The sequence below is a fragment of the Martes martes genome, assembly GCF_963455335.1.
Source record: "Martes martes genome assembly, chromosome: 8".
Taxonomy (NCBI): Eukaryota; Metazoa; Chordata; class Mammalia; order Carnivora; family Mustelidae; genus Martes; species Martes martes.
This window is the reverse complement of record NC_137895.1, coordinates 4,163,793-4,188,578: the sequence shown is the minus strand read 5'-3', so window position 1 is coordinate 4,188,578 and position 24,786 is coordinate 4,163,793. Positions and strand designations below refer to the sequence as shown.

Here is a 24,786-nt window from a genome sequence, read left to right as displayed (position 1 = left end):
AAAGCCGAGAGGAGCTGGACAGCGCGTAGCCTGAGTGGTTTTTAGACCCACCTTCCGATTTTGTGCAGGCCCGACCCATCCTTGGCCAGCAGGCGCACGGATGGGGAATTTAGTGGCTTGTTGAAAGTCGGCCCCTCCTGCCAAACACCTGTTTTGTGAGCTCGGGGGGTGCTCGGGGAGCCTCGGGACAGCGCGTCAGCCACGTGCGGTGTGAGTTCTGTGCGGGTCTGGGACGGGCCTTGGTTCCCCGTCAGCTGTGGACACACAGTAAGTGATCGAGTGTTTACCCAAGGCCACTCGGGAGGGACAGAAGCGCCCCGGCTCACACAGCCTCCGTGGGTCCCACCTCCCGGGGCACTGACCCCTCCTGGCAAGAAAGGGCCACCAGACTGGGTTGGAGCCGCGACTCCTCTCTGGGCCCGGCGTTTCCTGCTTGGAGTGGAATCCTTCACGCCGGGCCGCTGGTGCGTGACGTGCGGTTCATAACATTTGACTGTATTAGCGGACATCCCTTATAAATGATGATAATTAAGATAAGGACAGCCCTAAAACTGCTAGTTCCGGAGCCCTCCCAGCCCCCAAGTGAGCTGGGGTGAAAGAGGTGGGCTTGCTACTTGCTCTTCCGCGGGGGGCGGGGGGGGAGCTCCATTTTGTAGCCTTTGCATAACTGCGGGGAAGGCTCTAATTTTACTAAAACAAGCAGGAACCCAAAAGAACAGCTTTGTATCAGCGTCACCGGCCGTGTTAGCCTTGGGCCTCGTGAGATCTGACCAGTCTTTCCACTTGAACTGTGCCGAGACCGTCCCTGCGTTCTGGCTGCAGAGTTCCTGGCGATAAACTGCCGCGTGTGGCCTTCACACGGGCATGAATCGTAGCTTCGGGTGCGGGCTGCTCGGGTGCGCTGTCCCCGCGGCCCTTCCAGCAGCCGCTCTCCCTTCCCGTTCTGCTCACATCGTGGCGGCCTGCAAGGATCCAATGTTGGCCGTGCTAACGCCATCCCTGCTTCTCTGCCTCTAGGGAGCTCACTGTCTCCGGAGCGAGACAGGAGAGCACAGAGGTGCTGGGGTGCAGAGCCCGGTGGCCCCTGCCTGAGCAAATCTTTGCGGGCTGCCGGGAGGAGGTGGCACCTGGGAGGCTCGGCCCTGACCAGGTGAAGAACCAGAGAAGGCTGTTCCTGGACCTTGTTCCCGCCCTCAGCGGGATGGTGCTTTGAACATCTTGACCATATCAACTTCAAGGGGGCGTGGTCTTAAGTCATCTCGTGTGGTCTGGAAGCTTCAAGACAACCCCTCCTACACGCGTCTCCACCCAAGTGTCGTTCAGCCTTAATTGTCTGTGCTGGGCAGCGCCTCCCAGCGGTACCCTCTGAAGGTTCTGGGGTTTGGAGTAACGTTACACTCTTCATGGACCCAGGGACCTGCCACCGGACGCAGGCGGGCTTTACCTCTGCAGGCACGCGAGCGCTTGCACACGCGTCAGCTCTCCCTCCGCTCCCCTCCTGCTCCCCGCTGAGTGCGGTGTACCTGGCGGTCTTGCCAACGCTGTCGCCCTGTCACCTAACCTTCCCTGGAGTCCAAGAAACACGCGCAGGCCTCCTGTGGCCCGGCCCCGGGTCGGCTCGAGGAGGCTGAGGTGGTTGCTCTCTGGTTGCTCCCAGCCCAGAGAGGGAGGCGGACACCAAAGCTGACCCTTCCAGTAAAGAGCGGAGTGTGCTGGACAGGCAGAGGAGAGGCAGCCCAGCCGGCTCCACAGGCGGTCAAGGGAGGCTTCTTGGAAGAGGTAACATGAGTGTTGGGTCTTGATAGCGGAGTAGGAGTAAGCAAGGCCAAGAGGTATCCCCGGCCCGGGGGCAACGCGACGAGAGGCGGGGCGGGAGAGGCACCACACGGTCCGGTGCTACCAGAGCAGGGTGAGAGGAGAGGCTGGGAGCGTCACAGGGCCAGGCCTCCGTGGACTTCGGTGGCCCACAGGGAGCCACCGGAGGTCCGCGGTGCTCCTTGGGAGGTGTGCACCGCCCGTGGTGCTTCTAGATCCCTCTGCAGCCCACCATGGTGGTTGTCCCCACTTCGCAGATGAGAGGACTGAGGCCGGGGGAACTAAGCTGCTTGCTGGGGCCTCTCAGCTGGGAGCACTTGAGGATGGAAGTTGGACCTGGACCGCCTGTCTCCAGAGCCCCCCACCCTGATGGTCCCCATGGTGCAGCCCCGTTTTCCTCTAGTCTACACCGGTGGGCATCTCTACCACTGGCATCTGGTGGCACTAGTCAGAGGGGTAGGTCATGAAGCGTCTCCTTCCGGACAGCTGCAGGGCTCGCTCCCAGCTGTGGGATCTTGTGCCTCAGGCCACCCCTTTGTGAGTAAAGAGCCCCTCCAAGCCTACATGGTCAAGAAACGGGGTTTAGATACCACGTGCTGGGGAGGCAGCAGGTCCGGAACAGCCTTCTCTGATCCTTCACCTGACCAGGGCCGACTCATTCTCGTTCCCACAGGCGGCCGCAGCGGGGGCTGCTCCTCGGGACCCTTGGGCCTGCCTCTTCCCCGTCTGGCTGCAGGGGGCTGGTGGGGACGGGGGTCCGGGACCGCCGTGGGGAGCCGCTCAGCCTGGGCCAAGCCGCACCCTATACGGGCACTTGCACCTTAGGGGGATTATGTGTAGGCCGGGCAGGACTCTGGCTAGAAACATGCTTTAATTATAACCTACGGGTCTAGAGAGAAATTCAAATCGCACTCTATTTGTGACTTTGTTTCTGGGAAAGCCCTCTGGTCTGACAGTGCGCGCGTGTGTGTGTGTGTGTGCGTGTGTGCATGGTGCATGTGGGTGGGTGGGTGTGAGTTTCCGGATGAGTATGTGCGGGTATGTGTAGGCATGGGGGAGGCTAAGCATCTAGGTCTGTAGGAGCATGAAGACGAGCGGGTGTATACACACAGGGTTTGATTTCTGAGATGGGGGATACTTGCCGGCTTGGAGAAGGGTGACCCTGTAACATCAAGGTTCAGCCTCATGTCCCCAGCGCCAAGCCATCCTGGACCCAGGGCCAGGGTCTGGAGGGTCTGCTCACAGTTTCACCTGGGAGGGGAGAAGTCATCTGGGGTCCCCGTGTGCGTTCACTCATCCCCGTGCACAGAGCCCTTTGCAAGCTTGACACTTGGGAGCAAACCCCTCCTCGTGCTGCCTGGTGGGACGGTATCACTGTTGCTGTAATAAAAACTGAACAGCCAGCACCGGGTCCTGCAGCCAGCGAGTCAGAGCTGCGGCTGGAGAGCTGGTCGGCAACGTGCCCGCTTTGGCTCGAGCTCCCTGGCCTCGTCGTGGGCTGCTCTGAGGCCCCTGGGCCCCCCGAGAAACTTGCCCTGGCACCGTGGCAGCTAGTTCTGCACTCAGTAAAGGCGGAATGAATGGAGGATCACGTGATTGTCCCACTCACCTTAGAGGTGGTTCCCGGTTAGGTGCAGAAGGGATATGCCCTAATTATAGACGCCCATTAATGCAATTAGATGGAAGGATTGTGTGAAGGCTCGTAGCCGTGCCTGGCCCGCAATGACTGTGCAGAAAGTCAGTCCTAGTGGGACTTGAGGCTCCTCTGTGGAAAGGGGTTGATGGCCTCCACTTACCCCGCTGTCTGTGCCAACCGGGGTATAGGCACCCTCATACAGTACCCCCTCTTAAAGCAAACTGAAAACATCTAAGCTTTGAAATAGCATTCTGATTGCATCTGTGGGTAGAAGGATTCTTACTCGATTGCAAGTTTACTGTTTGAAAATTATCAGTAGTTGGGGTGGCCCTTCTGGGGCAAAATGTGATCGTGTGGCCACAATTGGAGCCCTGGACTTGGGCTGAGACTTTCTGGGCTTGGCACTTGCTTCCCTGTTTCTAACTGTGTGACCCCAGGCAGTTCGCATAACCTCTCTGAGCCTCAGTTTTCATCTCAGCAAAACTGCCTCAATACTTGCCTTGCTGGGTTGATAACTGGGAGGACTGGAGGGGACATGCGTCCTTGAACAGAGCTGGGTGGGTTGTTAGGGGATGAATGAGCCGCTGGGGGGGAGCCGTTCGGAGCTGGAGCAGGTGAGAGCTTTGTGTCACCTGAGGGAATGACAGCGCCGGGAGTGTTCACCCCAAAGCAGCTCCAGCTGCCTGGGGGCCATCCTTGTGGCTTGGGAGGGCGAGGCAGGCCCAGCCAGAAGCAGGATGGTGGAGGCTGTGCCTTCCGAGTTCTGCCATCCTTGAATTATCTCGCTCATTCAACAAGAACATCCTGGGTTCCTGCTCTAGGCCAAGCCCCGGGCCGGGCCCCGGGCTGCCAACTCACACCCAAGCCACAGAGCCTGCTTTCATGGAGCCGCCTCCTGGCTTTCCCAGCATCCGGCCGTCTGAGCTCCTGCGGGCCCCGCACCTGTTCGTGTCTCAGAGGGAGAGAGAAGTGGCCTGTGGCAGGCCTGCCGCATCTAGCCGAGAACGTTGTGCACTGCAAAACCCTAGGGGGCCACCATTTGCAGCCTCTTCCGTGTGCGGTGCACAACACACGGGCTAGTACATGGCAGCCCTGGTACAAGACCTCGTGAGTGAAGATCCCAAGCTCACAGCACCTCTGCCAGCCACTCCTACCCCCAGGGAGCAGAGCGCTTGCTCGCCCAACAGTCTGGCTTCAGGTCCTGTTAGCTATCCCAGCAGGCAGAGTGCAGATCACCTCTTTAAAATCATTACCCCCTAAGGGGTTAAACATGTGCTGCTGACCCCGTCCTGCGGCCTGATTCAGAAAGCTTGGCCTGGGATCAGTACACATTACAGATGACATTGAGAAATTCCACCTAAAAACAACAGTGCGGCTGTCCCTGCCGGGTGACGAGTGATTGGCCCTGTCCCGGCTTTCACGGCAAATCCCGGGGATTAGGCGCTCTCTCTCCTCCTGGAGGCACAGCCCGCCTGTCACCCCAGGCCACACCCTGGCCCACAGCCAGCATGTTTCCTGGGGTGACAGCCCAGCTGCCTCGAGGCCCGGGATGGGCTGTGGCCTGACTTCACCCTGAGGGCTGGCAGCCTCACCGAGGGCGGTGGGAGGTAGAGGGTAGGTGGGAGGGTGTCTTGAAGGGGACAGCATGGAGATGATAGGCACACACTTTCCTTGTGCCCCTGTGCTGGGATCCCAGGGAGTCGAGATGAGGTGGAGGGCACAGGGCCCAGTGCTGTGCCTGACCTCGTCACCATGCTCAAAGGACAGCTTTAGGCCCTCAGAGCCCTATAAGAAGGGTTCTCAACCGCCAGTTTGACTGACACGGACTCTCAGAGGTCACCCCATCACACAGCTGATGATGCCCCGAGGCAGCCCTTCGGGCTCGCACTGGACCCTCCAAGGGCTTGGTGGGGCTCAGGGCTTTGGAGTCCACACAAGTGAGGCATGCAGCCTGCTCCTGCCCAAGTGACCCCAGTGGCCCAAGCTGGACCCGCTGAGCCCGGCCAAACATCCCTCCTCTCTCAGCAAAGTGTTTCCATGTCATGGCAAAGGTGCTCTAGCCACTCGGTTCCTAAAGCCAGGAGCTGGGGACCCTCTCCAGTGGCTCCCCTCACACCCCCGCAGTCAACTGTAAAGCCCCCACTGCCCAGCCGGAGAGATGTTCTGCACCTAGGCCTGTCCTTTTCCTCCTCAGCGCTCAGCATGCTTGTCCCTCCTCTCTCTCTGTCCACTGTCTCCAGCAACCCGAGCCCATGCCTCGGACCCTGGGAAGCCGTGGCGTGTCTCTTCTTCTGGACATTAGCTAGGACGTTCCCTGCTTCCTCCTCTGGGTGAACTCCTATCCATCCCTCAAAGCCCTGTTTTCTCCTCTTGCCTGTCCTCCGCACCCCCACAGGCTGAGTATTTGGCTCCTCCCCTGTGTTCCACAACAGCCTGGATGGGCCTCTTTGGGGACCCTTCTCATATCCCTTCTTCCAGCAAACAATGTCTGTGCCCTGCAGAGCAGGTCCCAGTCCAGGAGACACAGCAGTGACCTAGAGAGACATGCCACCCTGCCACATATTCATTTTATTCCAGAGGGTGGGAGCAGACAAGAAATGAGTAGAATATGTGCATGGTCAGGGGGCGGTGAGTGTGACGTGGAGGGCTGGAGAGGAGGAGGGGCAGGGTAGGCTGTGGGGCAGAGAAACGACTTTAAATCTGGTAGTCGGAGACGGTTGTCTAACCCGAGGAGCCGGGGCAATGAGCCACATGGAAATGTGAGGCAGAGAGCACGTGCAAAGTCCCTGAGGCAGAGGGAAGCCTGGTGTCTTTGAACCACAGCAAGGAGGCGGATGAGGCTGGAACAGAGGTGTGAGCTGGTGGCTGGTGAGGCGGGGTCTTAAGGACTTTCGAGGCCTCTGGCTTTTCCACTGAGTGAGGTGGGAGGCACAGGAGGGTCTTGAGGTGAAAGGTGAGGTGACCTAATGCTTTAAAGGCTGCCTCTGAGTGTGGGGCCGAGGCTCTCGGAAGCGGCTGAGCTGAGGCGATGGTGGGCCCCCACGTGGGTCCCGCAGAAGGCATGAGAGGGAGACAGATTCAGGTGTCATTGGAAGGGGGGGCCACGTTTTGTTATGGGGTGGTTTAGGGCGGATAACCCCATAGATTTTGGCCCGAAAAAGAGAAGACTGCCGAGAGGGGAAGGCCAAGACGCGGCAGCTTCGGGGCGGCTGGAGGTTCGGCTTGGACATTGGGATCAGGACTCCACGGCCCCGCGGTGGCACTCCGTGGGACAGATGAGCCTGGGGGACGTTAGCGTGTGGATGGTGGTCAGAGCCCGAGACCCCATGAGCTCACCGAGGAGGCGAGTATAGACACAGAAGAGGCCGAGACGGGGCGCACAGCCCTTGTGCTCGGGGTCGGGGCTCGCCGGCGAGCCTGCTGCCGTGATATCCTGGAAGAGGGGAAGGCGTTTCCCAGAGGAGGGCACACCCATTGGATTTGGTGACGCCCTGGTGACCCTGGCAAGGCCCTCCCAGCAGACAGGATGGGGGGAGATGCTGGGAGCAGGGTAACTAGAGGCTCCTTCTGGAACAGGAGCAGAGGAACGCTCGCGCCCATGGCAGCGGCGCAGTGCTCACGGCCTCGCGAGTTCTTGCTGGATTTGCTCTTCTAAAGATTGTGAATTCCGGGAGGCAAGGACCTACGAGGGGCTCCTCTGTGCAACGGCTCCCTCCACCACCCTGCTCGTTAGTCTTTCTCGCACACACGTGTGTGCACACACCCACCATGCTAGGAGGTCACCACCCAGGCCCAGGGTCCGCTGAATTCCAGAGTCACCACGAGGTTAAAGCAATCCCAGAGCAGACCCTCAGCGCCCCCCGAGGTGGCCCCCAGAGACCGTCTGTGCCCAGCCAGGATGATTCCTGCTGCCGCCGTCATGCACCTTTGGAAAAGCCTTTGATAGCACTGGGCACACTCATAAATCGCTCTTTATTTTAAAAAAAAAAATACAGTGTTTTAGGCAAATAGCAGTGGAGGCATGTCATGCAAACTCAGGAAAGGAAAGTTGGGTGAAAATCCGAAAGTTCGAGCCTCCTCGCCTCACAACCATAATGTGCAAAGGACCCAGATGCCTTCGTCACCCATTAGCAGGAAGAGCCTCAATGTCAGGTGTTTTGGACGGACTCTGCGAGGAACGTCCGCTCTGTGGCTGAGATGGGGGACCCCAGCGTCCCAGTTATCACCGCCGCAGACGAAGAACTCACCCCCCAGGCCCAGCTGTGGACCTAGCGTCCTTCTGGCACGGCGGGGATCCTACTTATGGCAGGCCCATGGGTGATTCTCCCCGTCCACAGAGGAGGAAACTGAGGCTCGGGCTCAGGGAGTGTGAGTCAGGAGAGCACACAGGGTGTCGGGACTCCGTGTGGGGTTCCTGGGCCGTGACCTTCCAGGGCGACCTTGGGCAGGACGAAGTCCTACTCTTTGGGGTCCGGCCCGGTCCTCAAATTCCCCTGCGGCTGCGCTTCTGATCAGGCCCCCAGACTGTTCGTGCCGGGCTGGCTTGTCCTTCGAAGTTCAGCCGAGATGAGCTCCTCGGTGAAGCTCTCACAGGTGGCCGGTGCCTGGTTTGGGGTGAGCATTTCCCCCAAGCCCCATGGAAGCCTCTTTCCTCGCTTTCCCAGCCTCTGCGGCCTCGCCCTCTATGTCCGACTCCCCCAGGGGGCCGAGAGCTCCACGAGGACCCACGCCGGCTCTGGGCAAGCTCGTGCCCACAGCACCCAGCACAGTGTGTGCCCAGAACGTGGGCTCCGTGCTTGCCAAAGGAAAGAGAAGAGCGGGTGCCGTGTGGCAGCCAGCAGTGGGGGTTTGGGGGGCCCGCTCTGAACTTGGCAGCTGCACGCTGGGCCGGCGTCTTAATTCCTCGGGGCCTTATCGCCTCTGAAGAAGGAGGTGATAGCAGAGAGCAGGACTTGTCTCTCTCTGGTACTCCCAGCTCTAATCCTAAGTCCCCTTGGCAAGACTTGCACACACTTGCCTTTCCATGACCTTTGCGCCTCCTGGGGGGACTGTGAGGGGTTCAGTGTGGCAGGGGCAGAGCGCTAAGAATGTGGGGGACCCGAGCAAAGTTCTTCACCTGCGATGAGCTGGGGGTTGGGGTGGGGGAGACACGATTTTTGGCAGAGCCATAGCACAACCCCAGGATCAGACCTGCGTTCTAGAAGGCTGGCTGTGGCCGCAGTGAGGGGAGAGCTTTGGGGGTGAGGAGCAAGGTGTTGTAAGGTCAGGCATGGCCTGAGGCAGGGTGAGGTTGGGGCTGGAGCAGACAGGAGGGTCTGGACACTCTTGTGGATGGAAGCCGTCTGTCCCCACGGTGACCGAGTGGGATGGACAGAAGCCAGGAGGCCTGTTGAGGAGGGGTCCGCGTTCTCTGGAGACTGGAGAAGGGCAGCAGATTTGGGGGAAGGGGGCATCTGGGGGGATCTGAGCAGCTGGTGAGCTTGGGTCTGGGGCAGAAGGACCCCAGCAGGCAGGGGTAGGGGCAGGAAATGATTTTTTATCCCTTCCATCATGGGCAGCTTTTTGGCCAACTGTTACAGTCGGTGCGTTAGATGGCGAATCCCTTCCAGAAAAGGGCCCAGCGTCCTCTTCCTCTGGCGAGCCACACAGCTCCGTGGAACGGGCCGTGGCCCAGGGCTGACTCCCTGATGCTCAGAACTCACTCACTTCCCCGCATGGAGCCGGTTTCCTCCTCCAGGAGCACAGACAGTGAGGTTGACATGAGGAGGACGAGACGGCAGACGGGAGCGGGCGTCCCAAGGACAAAGCACCGTAGAGACATCGGCTTCCGCGTCAGGGAGCGAGACGGAAAGGTCTAGCACAGAGCGACCTTGCTTTCCACATGCCTCCTGGAGGGGAAGGCTGGCCTCGGGGGGCTGCCTCCCGTGCGGCCGCCTGCATCCGCCCCGTCCAAGCTGCTCGAGCTCCCGGGAGGCCGGTGAGGGGAGCACATTTATAACAATCGAGAAGTGCGGAGGGCGAGTTCTGCGGAGACATGTTGAGGGCCATTTGGTATTTTAAATATGCAGCCCAGACACCCCCCTCCTTCCTTCCAAGCACCTGCTTGGGTGTTTCTCAGGGCAAGAAGGGAAGACGGGGTTTCAGGAGCTCAGTTCCTCCACTGCCCATTACAGACGGGCCTGCTTCGTGGTTCCTTTCTGCCGTGCTTGCCTTCGATGCACGACTCAGCCAAGAGCAGCACATTCTGGAAGCTTCCTCCACATCACGTGGCACTGTGAGGAGGAAGGAGATGCAGGGGCTTGGGAAGAGCTGAGCTTTGGGTCCATCCCAGCTGGATGGCATCTGGAGGTGTGAGCGGTGTGACCTGGGGTATCTAGTCCTCGAGTCCACTGCACTCCCCCCAGGGAAGGGAGGGGAAGGCCTGTTCCCGATTTCACTGCGGTGAGGACTTAAGAACCGATGGGCACGTGGGAACCACTCATTTCCCTTCCCCTTCACCGGCTGCGTGTCCCTGCCCCAGCCCGTCCGCGCTCTAGTTCTGGTGGTGCCGTTTTGTTTTATGTAATCTCTAGGCCCGACATGGGGCTCAAATTCACGACCCCTAGATCAAGCGTCACACACTCCTGACTGAGCCAGGCAAGCACCCCATCTAGTGTTTTGCTTTCTATGTCGCCACAGTGTATCTTTGTTTTCTTGCGTTTTCCCCTTTGCCGTTGGTCTGTGCTTTTCATTCTCCTCTGCAGGGACCATCGTTTATACCGAGGAAACCTCACTGAGACGTGCGTAATGACGGGCCCTTCCCGACTGCCCGTCACGTCTGGGTTTGTCGGGACCACATGGGTCTCCTCTGACTGCCCAGCTCTCGGTCCCAGCACCTCGTCCTCACGGGCCAGCACTCCGCCCTCCTCCCTGCTTGTGGCTCTGCGTGGCGGCCACCAAGTCCAGTCAATGAGCCCTGGCTCTTCCTCGCCGTCCCCTTCCCACCCGAGCCGGGAAACTCAAGGACCCGCAACCAGCGTTTTCCTGCTCCCCACACTCTCCCTTCCGGGTGACAGTTTCCACTTTACGAACTGTACTTAATGTTTTCGTGTTCGTTCGTTCATTCAGTCATCCAGCAAATGTGGGCCAAGTGCCTCCTGTGTGTCACGTGCAAAGTAGGACGAAGGACCCGTTTCGTGCCACACACCGGAGACACCGGAGTGGCCGGGAAAGATGGGGCTGTGAGCCTCCGGACTTCCACGGCTGTGCGGAGACCGATGACCCCCAAGAGAGCAATGGCTCTCTAGCCTGTCTCCGAGGAGCGATAGCTTCTCATTCTTTTTACTCTGTGGGCTGCGACTTTCTTACCCGTCTTTCCTAAGCCGGATCTCTCTGAAACGCACGGTTAATTTCCACTGACATGAGAGCACCGCGAAGTTCCTTGATGCGTCATCTGGCTTGCTAAAATCCTCTCCGACAGCCCCGCTCACGCCGTTACACCTCATCGGTCAGAATCACAGGGCTTCTGGGTTGAAGGCTGACCTTGAGAACGCATGATGACTTGCCCAAGGTCACACCGCTGGTCCGTGTGCGGCGAGCCCCGGAACCCGAGGCTAGGATCCCGGGTCTCCTCCTAGATCGGCGTCTGTGTCAGAGACAAGACCCGTGCAGGGAGCTCCACAGCTGCTTTCCGTCCTTTCAAACGGCAGACGGGCACTCGGGTGCCACTCTGAGCAGCAGATGCTGGGGGGCGGGGCTTGAGGACCAGGAAGGCTGACCACAGAGCCCCGGGATGACCAGGGTCCCCCGCTGGACCCGTGTGCTTCCTGTGGGCTTCCCGGCTCCCAGCACATCAGCTGCAATTTACAAAGCAGAGACGAGACGTGACGGTGAAGTGCCTGAGGGGCCTACATTTTTCAAAGGGGAAAAAGGAGGCTTAATTATATCTTTAAGAGGCACAGACACGCTGAGGAATACCAGCAGCGTCTGAGACCCGAAGCAGAAATGCCAAGGACGAGGCTTTGGAAGATTAACACAGTTGAACCCGGCACCGCGTTCTCTTTGTTGTTGTTCTGGGGCTCCGGGATGCTGGGGAGGCACAGACCCCAGCAGGTCAGACGGACGTGCCAGGCACGGTGGAGAAGCGCACCTCCCTTCGGCTTGCGTGTCGTTGCTAGACTCGTCATTAACTACCGTCCTTCCAGAACCTTCTGTGGTTCCTCTTTCCTTCAGGACAGAGTTTTGTCTCCCTTCCTAGACTGTGGGGGCCTCAAGGACTGCCGTCCCTTCTTTCCTCTTGCCTTCTTGCTTCCTCCGTCTTTATCTCACTCAGTCGTCATGATGGAGCTCCCTCTGCATCCAGCTCCAGGCTGGGGACAGTGGGACCCCCGAGTTGCAGATGCCATCTCCCTTGAAGCGGAGCTGACTGTAGCTTTCCAGCCATGGGCAGAGGCGGCGTTACAGCTGCGGGGACGAGCTATCATGGACCCCAGGGCTGGGGAGGCTTCGTGAAAAAGGACCTAAACGGTCTAGCTGGTCCCCCAAGCCTGGTCTATAGCAGACACCAATATCACATCTACAGAATCAAGTTGATGGGTGGGGGTGGGGGGCAGCTGGACCCCTGGGAGAGGCTTTCCAAACTCTGTGGGGTTACAGATGGGCAGCACGAGTCTCTCTTCTTCCCTCGCTTGTTTCCCTGCAGTAGGAAGGTTGATGGTGGTTCTGAATGGATGCTGGTCTAGAATCAGTGGTGGGGAGGAAGCCAGGATGGATGGGTAGATGGGTGGGTGGGTGGATGGATGGATGGATGATTGGGTGGATGGATGGTGAGTGGATCGATGGGTAGGAGAGCTGTAAAGAAAGAAGTGATACCAGGAGAAAACCTGGGTTTGGTCAAAGGGAGGACTAGGAGGTGGAACTCAAGCTCGGACTATGCTGGGAATGGAGGGAACATGTTCACCTGAACCAGAGCTCCAGGGGAAACGTGACTGAGCAGAAGAAGTCACGGTCAGGTCCACAGAGTGGTGTGGCCTGGAAAGGGAGCCCTGGGTTGGCTGAGTTTACGGGTAGAGGTGGGATTTAGTGCTGACTTCAGGTCAGAGGGAAGGGGCCGAGAAGCCCCTTCCAGTGAGGTGGGGGATCCGGGGGGTGGGAGGGAGGGGACACGCTTCCTGGCCCTCCTACGTGCACTCACGATTTCTTATTTCCCACTGGCAACATGCATATTTGTTCCACCTTAATCATTTTTCTTGCTAATTGCCGAGACCCTGCAAAAATCCCGGCTTTGAGCGTGACCTGCACCAGATTTGGGTCCACCTCCCTGTGGCCCCTCCCAGTGCCCCCTTCACTAACACAGCCCCAGGCTTCCTTCCACGCCCCTTTGTCTCAGTGCTGAGCTGCCGCCGAGCAACGAGCCACGGCCCGGCAGAGACAAAACCTGGGAAAGTGCCCAACATGACGGATGTCGTACAAACGTTTTCTACACGTTTGGGGCCTTACTTTCAGTCCAGTTTTAAAACCAATCCAGTAAAAATACTCAACACTTGCTCTGGTTTCCCGTCAGGCAAGAATTCAGCCATACTTTGAACATCAGATCACTTTCAAGTTGGAATCGTGAAATGCTTTTTTGCCGTCCAGTAGTCATTTCTGAGGGAGGAGGAGGAGGGTGTCCTCGTGCTTGTTTTGTATCTGATTTTGAAGGTTGCTTTTTTTCATTGCTGTTTCACAGAAGAACACGTTAAAACGCAGGAAGGTTAACAAACTCTTCTGGGGTCGTACCGCCTTTCCCTGTCCCCACGCTGAGCCGCAAGGAGAGCCCAACATTTCCTTGACACAATTCCTTAGCGTGTGCTTGGCAACACCCAGATGTCTGTGGGTCTGAACCGTTCATGCTATTCAAATGTGTGTGCATAATAATTTTATAATATTTCTATTTAACATACAAATGTATACATTTTCTATTTCTATATAATATTCATAAATTTATATAAAATATATAGATATAGAAAAATTTATATAAATTTCAAATATATAATATATTTTATATAATATTTATGTAAAAGATTTTTAATATATATATTTTTAAGATTTTTATTTATTTATTTGACAGATGGAGATCACAAGTAGGCAGAGAGGCAGGCAGAGAGAGAGGAAGGGAAGCAGGCTCCCTGCTGAGCTGGGAGCCCGATGCGGGGCTCGATCCCTGGAACCTGGGATGATGACCTGAGCCGAAGGCAGAGGCTTTAACCCACTGAGCCACCCAGGTTCCCCAGATTTTTAATATATTTTAAATAAGTATATTTACATATTTCATATTATCTAGTTATGTATTTGGCATTATAATAATAACATATGTAAAATTATAATCTGTATCACATATTAATTATATGCTATATAAACACAATGATTATTAATAGAAATAAATACATATCTGATCGTCGCTTGGAGAAATGTACTCTCCACTCCACTGTTCCTCTGTCCCCAAATAGTTCTCAGGCTCCCCCGGCCTCTCACCTCTTCCTTGAAGACCCAGAAACTCCTCTGAGCCCTGGAAATAGAGCAGTAACCTCTGTCCCCAGCGTGGGAGAAGTCAGGAGGTAACCCAGGCCACTGGTGGCCTCAGGTAGCACTGTGGGCCTCAGGCCAGGGGAGAAGAGAGGGTGACACGGAGGGGGACTACGGGGGAGCCCCCACCGATCAGTCCAGATTCTGTGCCCGGGAGGGGCAGGCGGGAGTGGCCGGGTCGTCAGGGGCCGCTGACAAGCCCGCGTCTTTAGCAGCTGAAGATGTTTCGGGCGTTCACCCAGGACAAAGCCACAATGTCACCGCCGGGCAGGGGCAGAGAAAGGGTGCTGACAGCCTGCAGAATATCTCTCCATCAGAGCAAAAGCCCTTGTTTACTTAGAATAGCCTGGAATTCTACCTCGGCTGTTGGGCATTTCACTTTTGAAACATAAGCCCAGAGAGTGAAAGGGGGGATGGCACACCCAGATTCCCCTTCTGACCGTGAACTTGGCGCTCCTGATCGGGAACGAGGGCCGCTGCAGAAGGCCTTCGCCAGCCTGTAGGCCCCCCAACCCCAAGCCTTTGACGTGGGCAGAGGCGGCCCTGGGGGCCTGACCGCACTGCCCTGGGCTTGGTTCCTAGGTCTGGGGCCGGGGGTCAGCGGTCTGATGCAGTAAACAATCAGGGCGAGTTCGCAGCACGTGGTTGCAGAGCTGCGGCTCCCCAGCTGCTCTCTGCCCGCACGCCGGGGCAGCACACCACGACAGTCGGCTGCGAGGCACTGGTCCACACTTCCCACCCCTGCCCTCAGTGACGGCCCCTCTGTGGCTGAAAATCAGCCACAGAAATTGTGCACTCCAGCGGGAGACCCACCCCTCCACAGCACGTGACTTGGGGCAGGTCCTAATATCAGAGCAGGTGGGACGGAGAAAGGACTTTGGACATCATTCATTCATAGATGTCAACAGCTATTGGTGGCACCGGGGATCCATGCACCGGGGATCCATCCACCTGCAGACTGCTTGTGTTGCTTCCTCCTCCAAGAAGCCTTCCCTGACTCCGTCCGGCCAGGCTAATGCCCACCCTAGCCCCATCAGTCTTCTCCCAGAGGGCAGAACAGTTTTCTCTGAGCCTTTAGGTGTCCTGCAGAGGCAAGCAGACGCCCACGAAGCCTGACCCGGAGACAGGGAGATGGCCAGGCGCGGGTTTGGAGAGTGTTACGGAATCTGCTCTTCCCTTCCGATCCTGCTCCCCTCCAAATCTCAGGGTGCCTTCCAAGCTGAGCTTTGTCTGAGCCCTGTACTCTGAGCCCTGGCAGAGGAGGCCGCCAGTCATGGCCTTCGTGGGGTCCCTCCGCCGCCTGTCCCCGCCTGTCCTCCTGCTGATGGCCCTGGCCAGGCTCTGCTGCTCAGGCTGCACTGCTCTGAGACTCTGTTGGCAGATGCTTCTCGCTCACCGGTTCCCACCAACACCGAGCAGTGAGCTCAAGTGTCACCCTCCACGGGGGCATGGACAGCGAGGGATCCAGGGCCATGGCCTGTGGGGACAGCTATGCTTGGATAAAGGGTTTCCAGGCCCCCTCTGTGATCTTCAGTGTCACAGAAGACAGGATCACATGTGCTTTGCTCCTTCTGCGGGGTCAGAACTAGACGCGGTGGGTAGGAAGGAGGGGGACGGGTGTCTCCTGGGTGTCTACGCCACACCAGGCCCGCGTCTAAGCTCTTCCAAATCCTCTGTCAGGTAGATGGCCAGAATGAACTCACTGTCATTTGTCCTCTGGAGGTGGAAACAGAGCCCGGGGTGACCACCTGGAGGTAGACGTTACTACACAGGGGATTCAAACATCTGGCTCAGCGTGGGACTCGAGGAGGTCTAAGATGCCTTCTGTTCTCTCTCCAGGTGTCGTGCGTCAAGTGCGGCCCATTGTGGGCCCGTTCCATGCTGTCCTGAAGCTGGAGATGAACTATGTGGTCGGGGGTGTGGTGTCCCACAGAAACGTCGTCAATGTGCACATCTTTGTCTCCGAGTACTGGTTCTGAGGGCCTGTCCGTGCCATGCGGCCACAGCTGTGTCTCCAGGCCAAGTCGTTGCCACACCAACCATGCCCGTCCCCGTCGACATTTCTTAAATTGATGTATTTGTCTTAGCGTTAGGCCAACATGTATTAAGCTGGCCAGATGAATAAGTTCATCCGATGTATTTTGGTATTTAAATAACAAGTCCAATTACTCAACTGTCTGTTGAAAACCTTGCTTATTTTTTAACGCCAAGGTTAAAGTTTGCTCCCGTTCTCTGCCCTGGCAGAGGGGTGGGGGTGACTGGGCCGCTGCAGGAAAGAAAGACATTTTTCAGGGGGCAGCCAGTCTAGACGCCGAGAGAAAACCAGTTCCAGCACTGATCATATGTAGTTTGACATCTGGTACTTTTTTCGCCAATCGGAGGCAGTGTGTCCAAGGACACGGGTGCTGTCCAGTAGCAAGTATGACCAGCTCTGCCCCGATGCCTCGGGGAGCACTTAGAAGGTGCGTTACAGATCTGTTAAAGCAGAAGAATTTCCTCGGGAGAGGCAGAGCCTGTTAGGTTTAAGTGCGGACCCTGCGCGGTCAGTGAGGGAATGGCTGGGTTTTCTCTGCACCGTGCATCCGTCTTTTTTCATCAGAGGTGGGGAAATAAACAGCTTTGTGATCCTCCTGGTGGCCTGTGCATGAGGGTCTTTCAAGAAGGGGGTTCTCCGCTAGCAAAGCCCCTGGGACTGTCCCTTCACACCTTCTCAGACACCCTCCTGCCCCCTGGGGAGGTTTTGGGTGGGGCCCAGCCTGTGCGTAGGAATAGCTTCCCACCCCTGTCATTTCCGGTTCCACGCCCGCCCTCTGACAAGTGTGGTTCAAGCCCACCCCATGCCCCACGTCCAGCCCTGCCTGACGAGATGGTATTCCGTATGGGATTCTGGTCCCCTCTAGAAATCACTGGGGAGAAAAAACGTCTGTCTTCAGCAGGAAGGAGAGACCCCCAGGGCACAGGGAGTCCCCACGCACCTGGCCCGTGGTGCTTCATTTATTCACTCCCGGAACCCGAGGTGGGCATGATCGGACACAAGTTTGAGGTGAGCAGACAGGGCTCCGAGAGAGGAACGCCACGGCCCAAGTCGCAAGCTTTTTAGGAACACGGGATTCAAAGTTAGTTTATCAGACGCTGAACTCCACTCGTCTGTGAAGCCTTGTGTCGGAGAGATGTGGACAGGCTCGGTCTGTAGGGCGTCCTGACACCCTCAGCATCGCCAGGGAGCCCGGCCCAGCCCATGCTCAGTAGCACCCTGGGACCCACGGGGATTCAGCCTCAGGGCCCCTCGCTCCCACACATGCCCCTCCTCTAGGTGCCCCCCGCCCCGGGTTTATCCCAGCTTCTTAGGCAGGGACCCCGCTTGGGGCTCAGAGCCTCTCTCCTCCCACGCCCCGGCTCATCTCCGCAGCCCGGACCCTGGCACTGGCTGAGATCTTAGCCCCACAGGGGACGTCACCCTCGCTGGGATTTCACTGTGGCTGGCGTTCTGGTCATTCAAATGAGCGCTACTCCCACTCTGCGGGATGGGGTCTCTAGCCGCCTCTGGGGACTCCTGCGTTTCTGAGGTCCCTCATTCTGGGCATTGTTCTGTCCAAGCCAGGCCGGGGCCAGCTCAGGCACAAGAACTGCAGGGTCTGGGCATCTTGAAGTACTGGGAAGAGGGGAACGGGGTGGGACTGGACAGTCCAGGAAGCCGTCCCAGTAGCTCTGGACGCCGGTGAATTGGGGTCTGGGCAGGGAGGGGGGGACCTGGGGTCCGATCACAGGAATGGAAGCCTGGGGTGACGGGCAGCAAGTGAGAAAGCCACTTGGGGTTCTGGTTTCCTGCCTGCAATTCGGGGGACAAGTCTGCCAGGGCCAGGCAGCGGGGGCCCGGCCCTCAGAGAGGAAGGTTTCTCCGCTCCCGGATTCCTGGGTGGGGCAGAGTGGGACGACAGAAGCAGGGACCCCTGGAAAAGGCCTTCCCACTCTCTTTTTAGGGGTTAGGGTGGGAGCTGCCGTTGGTGGACAGAGCCGCCTCCTGTCTCTGACTGGTTCTCAGAGGAGCGTAGGATCCACGTTGGCCAGTCAACCTTCCTGAGCGTGGGCCGGGGGTGGGGGGGGGCGTGGCAGCGGGCAGAGGGGAAGTGCTGAGGGCGGGAGCTGCCCGGTGGAAAGCAGAGGGGAGAAGAGCAAGCCAGGCCCCTGCCCTGCCTGACTCAGAGCCAGAGAGGCCGAGCCGGACCTCACCTTGGCAGGGGCCAGCAGCCCGGGTCACCGCCATCCGCCCAGCCTCAGTTTCTGCACCTGCAAAGCAGAGGCAGTGACCGCTGCCCGGCCCCCCAGCCCTCGATGGCAGCCCGCAGCGTTGGAGACTGGGAGCACAGAAGGGCTCTGCACCTGTCAGGAGCTGCGTGTCTGTGTCCGATCTGAGTTCACTCACCGTTCAAGTGATGATGGTGACGATGACAGCGATGGCCACTGTCAACCAGGCCACACCAGTGCGCTCTGCATTTCCTTTTCTTAACCACCCATGAGAGCCCGGGGAGACAATTGTGTCGATTGCGCAAGAGCCCAACTTTTCACATTTGATATCGTGCTCTGGGTTGGACACCCGACGGACCAATACGCGTCCCATTATTCTTGCCAAGGAGGTCCTGCCAGGGCCCAGCTTCAGCTGCCTTCCCGACCAGCTGATAGGAACCAGCCAGGCCTCTGGGCCCCAGACAACAGTGATCTCTTTTTAATTGCGGCCTTAGGACAAAATTATAGAGGGGAATCACTACAGGGAAAGCGAGTTCATAAGCAGGATGAGAGGCCGAAGGCGCACACACACCAGACCAGATCGTTTTTGCTGATTTTGTAGTCGAAGAATGTTGGAAGGAAGGTTCTAGAAGGTCTGGGCTGTCCTATTCTACCGGAAAGGCGTCTCTGTTGTGAACGAAGGGAACCTACACTGACGCTCAGAGGACCACTGCAGCATGGCGGCAGGAGGGCCTGGGTCTCCTGGCGTTCTGGAGGGACCAGCGTGAAGGGCAACAGGAGGTAAGCCCCCTTTCCTAAGTCCCGTCAAGATCCTCAAGTGAGTTCAGGTGAAAAAAACACCTGGAAATCATGCTACATCTTTTCATCCCCAATATTTTATCGTGAAAATTTCCAAACGTGCAGCGAGAGAGGTGGAAGGGTTTGACAGTGAAGGTTGGGGTCCCCCCTCCTAGATTCTACCGTTACCGTCTTGTAAGATCAGTTTGCATTTTGAAGAAATGGTGACTCAATGATATTAAATTTCACTTCAATTAAACTTTAAAAAAAAAAAGCTTTTGGGTTTCGCAGGCTCAAGTTCAGGCTCAAGTTCAGATCCAGCCACTCTTGGACGACATGTGTTGTATGAAGGGAAGTCTGTGCCCCGGGTCGTGGGGATCCAGGAGAAGCCTCAATTCCGAGAGATGACCCATCACTCCCATCGCTGCCGAACTCACAGCGTGACCCCCTGTCCCGTGCTCTGGGACTTTACTTTCTCAAAACTTCCAAAGATGCAGTCAAGGACAGCAAAGAGTCTAGAAACCTCTCGCACCCGTCCCCCAGCTTCAACAATTACAGACGTTTTGCCAGTCCTCTTCCATCTCTCCCCTCCCCTGGCTCCTTTTTATTTTACGGGAATTTTTTTTTCAATAAACTTTATGTTTAGAACCGTTTTAGAGTCACAGAAAAGTTATCAGGGTCAGGCAGAGTTTGTGTACACCCAGCCCCTGGTTTCTCCACCGTTAATATCTTGCATGAGTCTGGTCCACTTGTTATAATGAATGAACCCATACCAATGCGTCTTCGTTAACTAAAACACCTTCTTTATTCTGGTGCCTTTGGTTTGTACCAAATATCCTCTTGTTGTCCCAGGACCCCATCCAGGATCCTATGTTACATTCGGGTGTCATGTCTCCTTAGCTCCCCTGGGCTGTGACAGTGTCTCAGACTCTCCCTGTTTTTGATGACCTTGGCAGTTTGGAGGCGTACTGGGCAGATATTTTGTCAGATGACGCTCAAATGGGATTTGCCTGATGGTTTTCTCACGGTTAGACTGGGTTACGGGTTTGGGATGACCGTGGAAGGGAAGGGCCCTTCCCGGACCCTCCTACCCCGGCACCTGCCGTCCACAGCACTGAGCGCTGGCGGTGTCGGCCTTCAGCACCTAGGGGAGGGGGTCTGTAGGCTTCTTCTCTTGAAGTCACTCTGTCCCCCTGTCCATTCCGTCCTCTTTGGGAGGACGTCACTATGCACAGCCGGGGACTTTTTCAGGGATGAGGACTTACTCTCCACCATCGTGAGGGAAGAGTGCAGCGATATTTTAAAGCAAAACCCAGACATCAAGTCATTTCATGTTTAAATATTTTAAACACTTTTTTTCATATACATTTCTAAGGATGAGGGCTTTTAAAACATGACCACCACACCTGTTACACCAAACAGTAATGAGGAATCCTTAATTATTTCTAATAAGTGGTTTATGGTATTTCTAATTCAACTCAACAAGTACTTAGCAGGACGGGTGGAAGGAGCCTGCTGGGGACCGGGGGTGGCAAGGACACAAAGATAAAAACGATCTGATCCCTGGGATGGGGGATGGGGCACAGAATAGAAGGTAATTTTCTCCTTAACAAAAGGAACTTTTCATTTACCAAAGGACTCACCTTGGGACTGTTTTTATGAAACCAGCCTCTACTTTGTGTTCACGGCTTAACAGAAAACGGACGCGCTTTATTCTCCACGTCATTCTCCAAGCCTCAGCCCAAACGTGTCTCTCGGAATTGAGGCTTCTCCTGGATCCCCACGACCCAAGGCACAGACTTCCCTTCATACAACACATGTCGTAAGCACGTATCCCAAATAATCCGGAACTGCCCGACCTGGAGTCCCAGACGTGCTCACCTGGTTCCAGGCAGGGCTCTGGCACTGAGACGGCAAGTGATCCGAGCTGGGAACTAGAGGCCGGGGAGGCCGGGGAAGGGGCACGGTGTGAACAGGACCCCTGTGCACCTGCTCCCAAGTCTGGCTGGAGTGAGGCAGGGGGACTGAGGCGAGGCAAGGGGGCTGGAAGGACATCCTGACTCTGTTTGGTAAGTGAAATAAAGTTCAAGGTTCCAAGGCACTCTTTATCTATGTGTAGGCGTTAACTAGCGTCCCCCCAAAAGATAGGTCTAAGTCCTGATCTCAAGCACTTGTGAGTGGGAGTTTACTTGGAAATAGGGTCTTTGCAGATGGGATCAAGCAGGGGCTCTCTGGGTGAGCCCGTCCTGAATTTAGGATGGGTCCTAAGTCCAACGGCAGGCGTGATTACAAAAGAAAAGAGAGAAAGACTCGACACGCAGACCCAGAGGGCATGGCCACCTGGAAAGGGACACAGAGGTCAGTGAGGCCCCCGCAAGCCAGAGATTGCCAACAACGTCCAGAAGCCGGAGAGTGCGGGGAAGAAGTGTCTGCCGGAACCTCCCGACGCAGCTCACCTTGCGGACACCTCAATTTCTGGCTGCGGGAGGACACACTTATCTGCTGGGTGAAGCCACTAGGTTCGCAGTAATTTGTTACAACAGCCCTGGGAAATGATATCCGCGTGTGTGTGCACGCACACCTGTGTATGCATATTTTAAAAAAATTCCTGCTCCATAATACATCTTCTGGTTTATAGATTCCTTGGACATCCTCGACGGGGAATTCATACTGCTATTTCCTCGTGTTTTGCAAAAGTGAGGCCGAGATGACTGTGGGTGCACCTGCCTGGCCTGTCCCTTTGGTCTCAGTCTTGAGGACAGCAGCTACGTCACAGGCACCTGTTTCCCTGGGAATTGTTGGCTGGCAAAGGGGGCCACAGAGTGGAGGGAGGCGTCCACCTCAACACGAGTGGTTCACTGAAAACTAGCGTCCCAAGTGACACCGAGTAGCCCAGAAGATGGACCGCCGCTGCCTTCCATTTGGGGAGTTCAGCTGTGGTCCCCGGTGGCCACGAAAAGTTCAAGGTGCCACGATTTAATTATTCAACATTATGGGGCATGAGAAGGTTTGGGCACGGGATGCTGAGGGATCCACTGAAACACAGTTGGTTTGTTCATACTCGCGGCAGCTCCTGCGTGATTTGGAGGCACGTGAGCAGCGGCGTTTTCCTCACGTACAAACTTCTGTAGGGGAGAGGGTCAGCCGTACGAGTCAGAGTGAAGCGATCGCTTCGGATCATTAAAACCACCTGGATTTGGTCTCCCTGCAGAGAAACGTCACCTTAGCTCATTCCTGTTGACTTTCTGCAGGGACTCAAGGTCTGGTGTCACCGTCCTGGGAGCAGTCTCCCGGATGGTGTGTTTGGGGCCCCGGGAAACAAGCGCGGGTCTCTACCCAGCTGGAGCCAGTCCAGAAGCCAGCCTAGACACTCTCCCTCCAAATGCCGTGACCTCCCGGTCCCGCCGCCCCCTGGCAACTGCTCCTTCAGAGCAGAGGACCCAGGGTCCCAGCCCCTCTGCTTCGTTGGTGAGACCCTGCACCACCTGGTCCCATTCCTTCCTTCCTTCCTTCCATCAGTAGCCTCACTCCGCCCCTCCCACCGCTGACTCATTCTTCCTCAGTCTCCCAACAGCTGCCAGGCGACTCTACCAAACCCAGACCGGCTGGAGCTGCTCCTGGTCCCGGAGGCTTTAGGGACTCCCGTGTCCACCTCATGGTGTGGCTACAGGACCCCTCACACTGGTCCCCCCTTACTACCCACACCTCCCCACTCCGCCCACTCCATGCAGGGTCCAGACACACAGAACTGACCCGCACGCACAGATCCCTCCACCCTGACTGACACCCTCTCCACCCTCCCCGCCGGGTGAACTTCTCCTGACCCCACAAGACCGAGCCTAGAATGCCAGCCGTTTTAGGTCTATATCCAAAAGGACTGAAAGCAGGGACTAGAGCGGATATTCGTACATCCATGTTCAGAGCAGCATGGGTGACAACAACCGAAAGACGGAGACAACCCAAGAGCCTGGCAGCAGGTGACTGCGTAGACAAGACGCGGTGTAGCCATTCAGTGGAAAACGACTCATCCATAAAAAAGAAGGAAATAAGCCCGACCCCGAAGGGCAACTATTCTATGGTCTGCTTCTAAGAGGTAGGTTCCCAGAAGAGGAAAATTACATTAAAACAGAACATAGAGCAGAGGTTTCCAGGGGCCGAGGGGATGTTTTAGGGAGTCAGTGTCCAATGAGCACAGAGTTCTTGTCGGGGAGGATGGAAATCTTTGAGGTATAGAAGGGAAAGGAGCAAGAACATTGTGAACGTCTTTGGTATCACTGAATCGTACACTTACGAAGGACGAAAATGATAACTGCCATGCTGTGTGTATTTTAGCATAATTTGTTAAAGATTTTTTTTAAAGCAATCTCTATACCCAGCACGGGGCTCGAACCCACAACCCTGGGATCAGGAGTTGCACGCGCTTCCGACGGCGTCAGCCAGGCGGCCCGCATTTTTTTTAAACTCTAAAAAAGAAATGCCTGTTACTCTGAGACGCCTCCCTTAATTTCCCAGGTGTGATCGGTTCTGGCCTCCTCCGTGCATTTGGAAACTTCCCGTGGGCGCTGCTTGCTGAACTGTGCTTTGTCTGTTCGCGTGCCTGTCCCCTGCTGGAGAGCCGGCGCCCAGAGGACAGGGACTCATCTCCGTTCTGGGTTTCCCCTGGCTCAGTGTCGGGCCCAGAATAAGCTCGCAGCCCATGTTTATTGGATGGGAGAGGTAAGACCACCGTACCGCGAGCTGAACTGGGTCCCCCTCCAAATTCATACTTTCCAACCCTAGTCTCCCGTGTGACTCTTTGAAGATGGCGCCTTTACGGGAGTGATTCAGGGTAATCAGGGAGGCGTCCTGACCTGAGAGGGTCAGTGTCCCTGTAGGAAGAAGAAAAGCCCCCGAGATCTCATATGGACGTCATATGGACACAAGGAGAAGGTGGCTGTTGACAAGGCAGAAGGGAGCCTCCCCAGGAACCAAGTTTCCTGGTACCTTGGTCTTGCATTTCAGCCCCCAGAACTGTAAGGAATGAATGAACGGGAAGCCCTCCTGCCGTATTTGCTGCAGGAGCCACACCATGCCACACAGCAGACACGCAGGCCCGTCGAGCCATCTGAGGACCCGTGACAGCGCCATGGCCAGCGGGCGCTGCGGGCGGTGGGAGTTAAAGACGGGGCAGTCTTGGGCCGGGGGGGTGGGGGGCTTCCTGGTCTCGCAAGCATTGAGATAATCTAGGGTCTCCTGGCGGGAGTTCTGTCTGAGATCCAACCGAAACCCACCCCTTCTCTCCCGCCTCTTTTCCCCTATACCGTAGCTTCAGGCTCCCCAGAAAAGAGACCATTCATTGGAAAGGCTCAACACCCCCGGGTACAAGACCTAACCTCACATCTGCCCCAAAGCAGCCCGAGGCCTTGGTCTCACCCCCGGGATCCTCTGTGCCCTCTGCCGAGAGTCCCCTCCGAAGTGAAGCCTGCGTCGGCAGGTCGGGGTTGGCCAAGATGAGGTGCTGAGTTAGCTTCTGCCCCCTGCCCTGCCCCCAGCCTCCAGCCTCCGGCCTCCAGCCCCCAGCCCCCAGCCTCTGGTCTGCACCAAGGACCGCCTTCTCCCCTTCGAATTCCACATTTGCCATCTTGTGCTGACACTGCCAACTGCAGGGCAAGAGGTAGTCACTGTTAGAGTCCATGATCAAAGGAACGAGACCTACACAAAGCGAAAGTCAAGCAAAGCTTTATTTCGCGCCAAGCATAGAAAATCAAACCGGCCAGTCAGGGCCGTCTCTT

At 56.7% G+C, this 24,786-nt stretch overlaps 1 protein-coding gene across 2 annotated transcripts in view; it reads left to right on the top strand.

The window, feature by feature from the left end:
• The window catches only part of FBLN1 (fibulin 1), a 78,433-nt gene extending 62,262 nt beyond the window's left edge, over positions 1-16,171 (top strand). For both annotated transcript variants that reach the window (XM_080811393.1, XM_080811392.1), the window contains exon 17: positions 15,833-16,171. In XM_080811393.1, the coding sequence (XP_080667519.1) occupies positions 15,833-15,972 (140 nt within the window). In that variant the 3' untranslated portion in view covers positions 15,973-16,171. The remainder of the gene's footprint in view (positions 1-15,832) is intronic.
• The last annotated feature ends 8,615 nt before the right edge of the window (positions 16,172-24,786 follow it).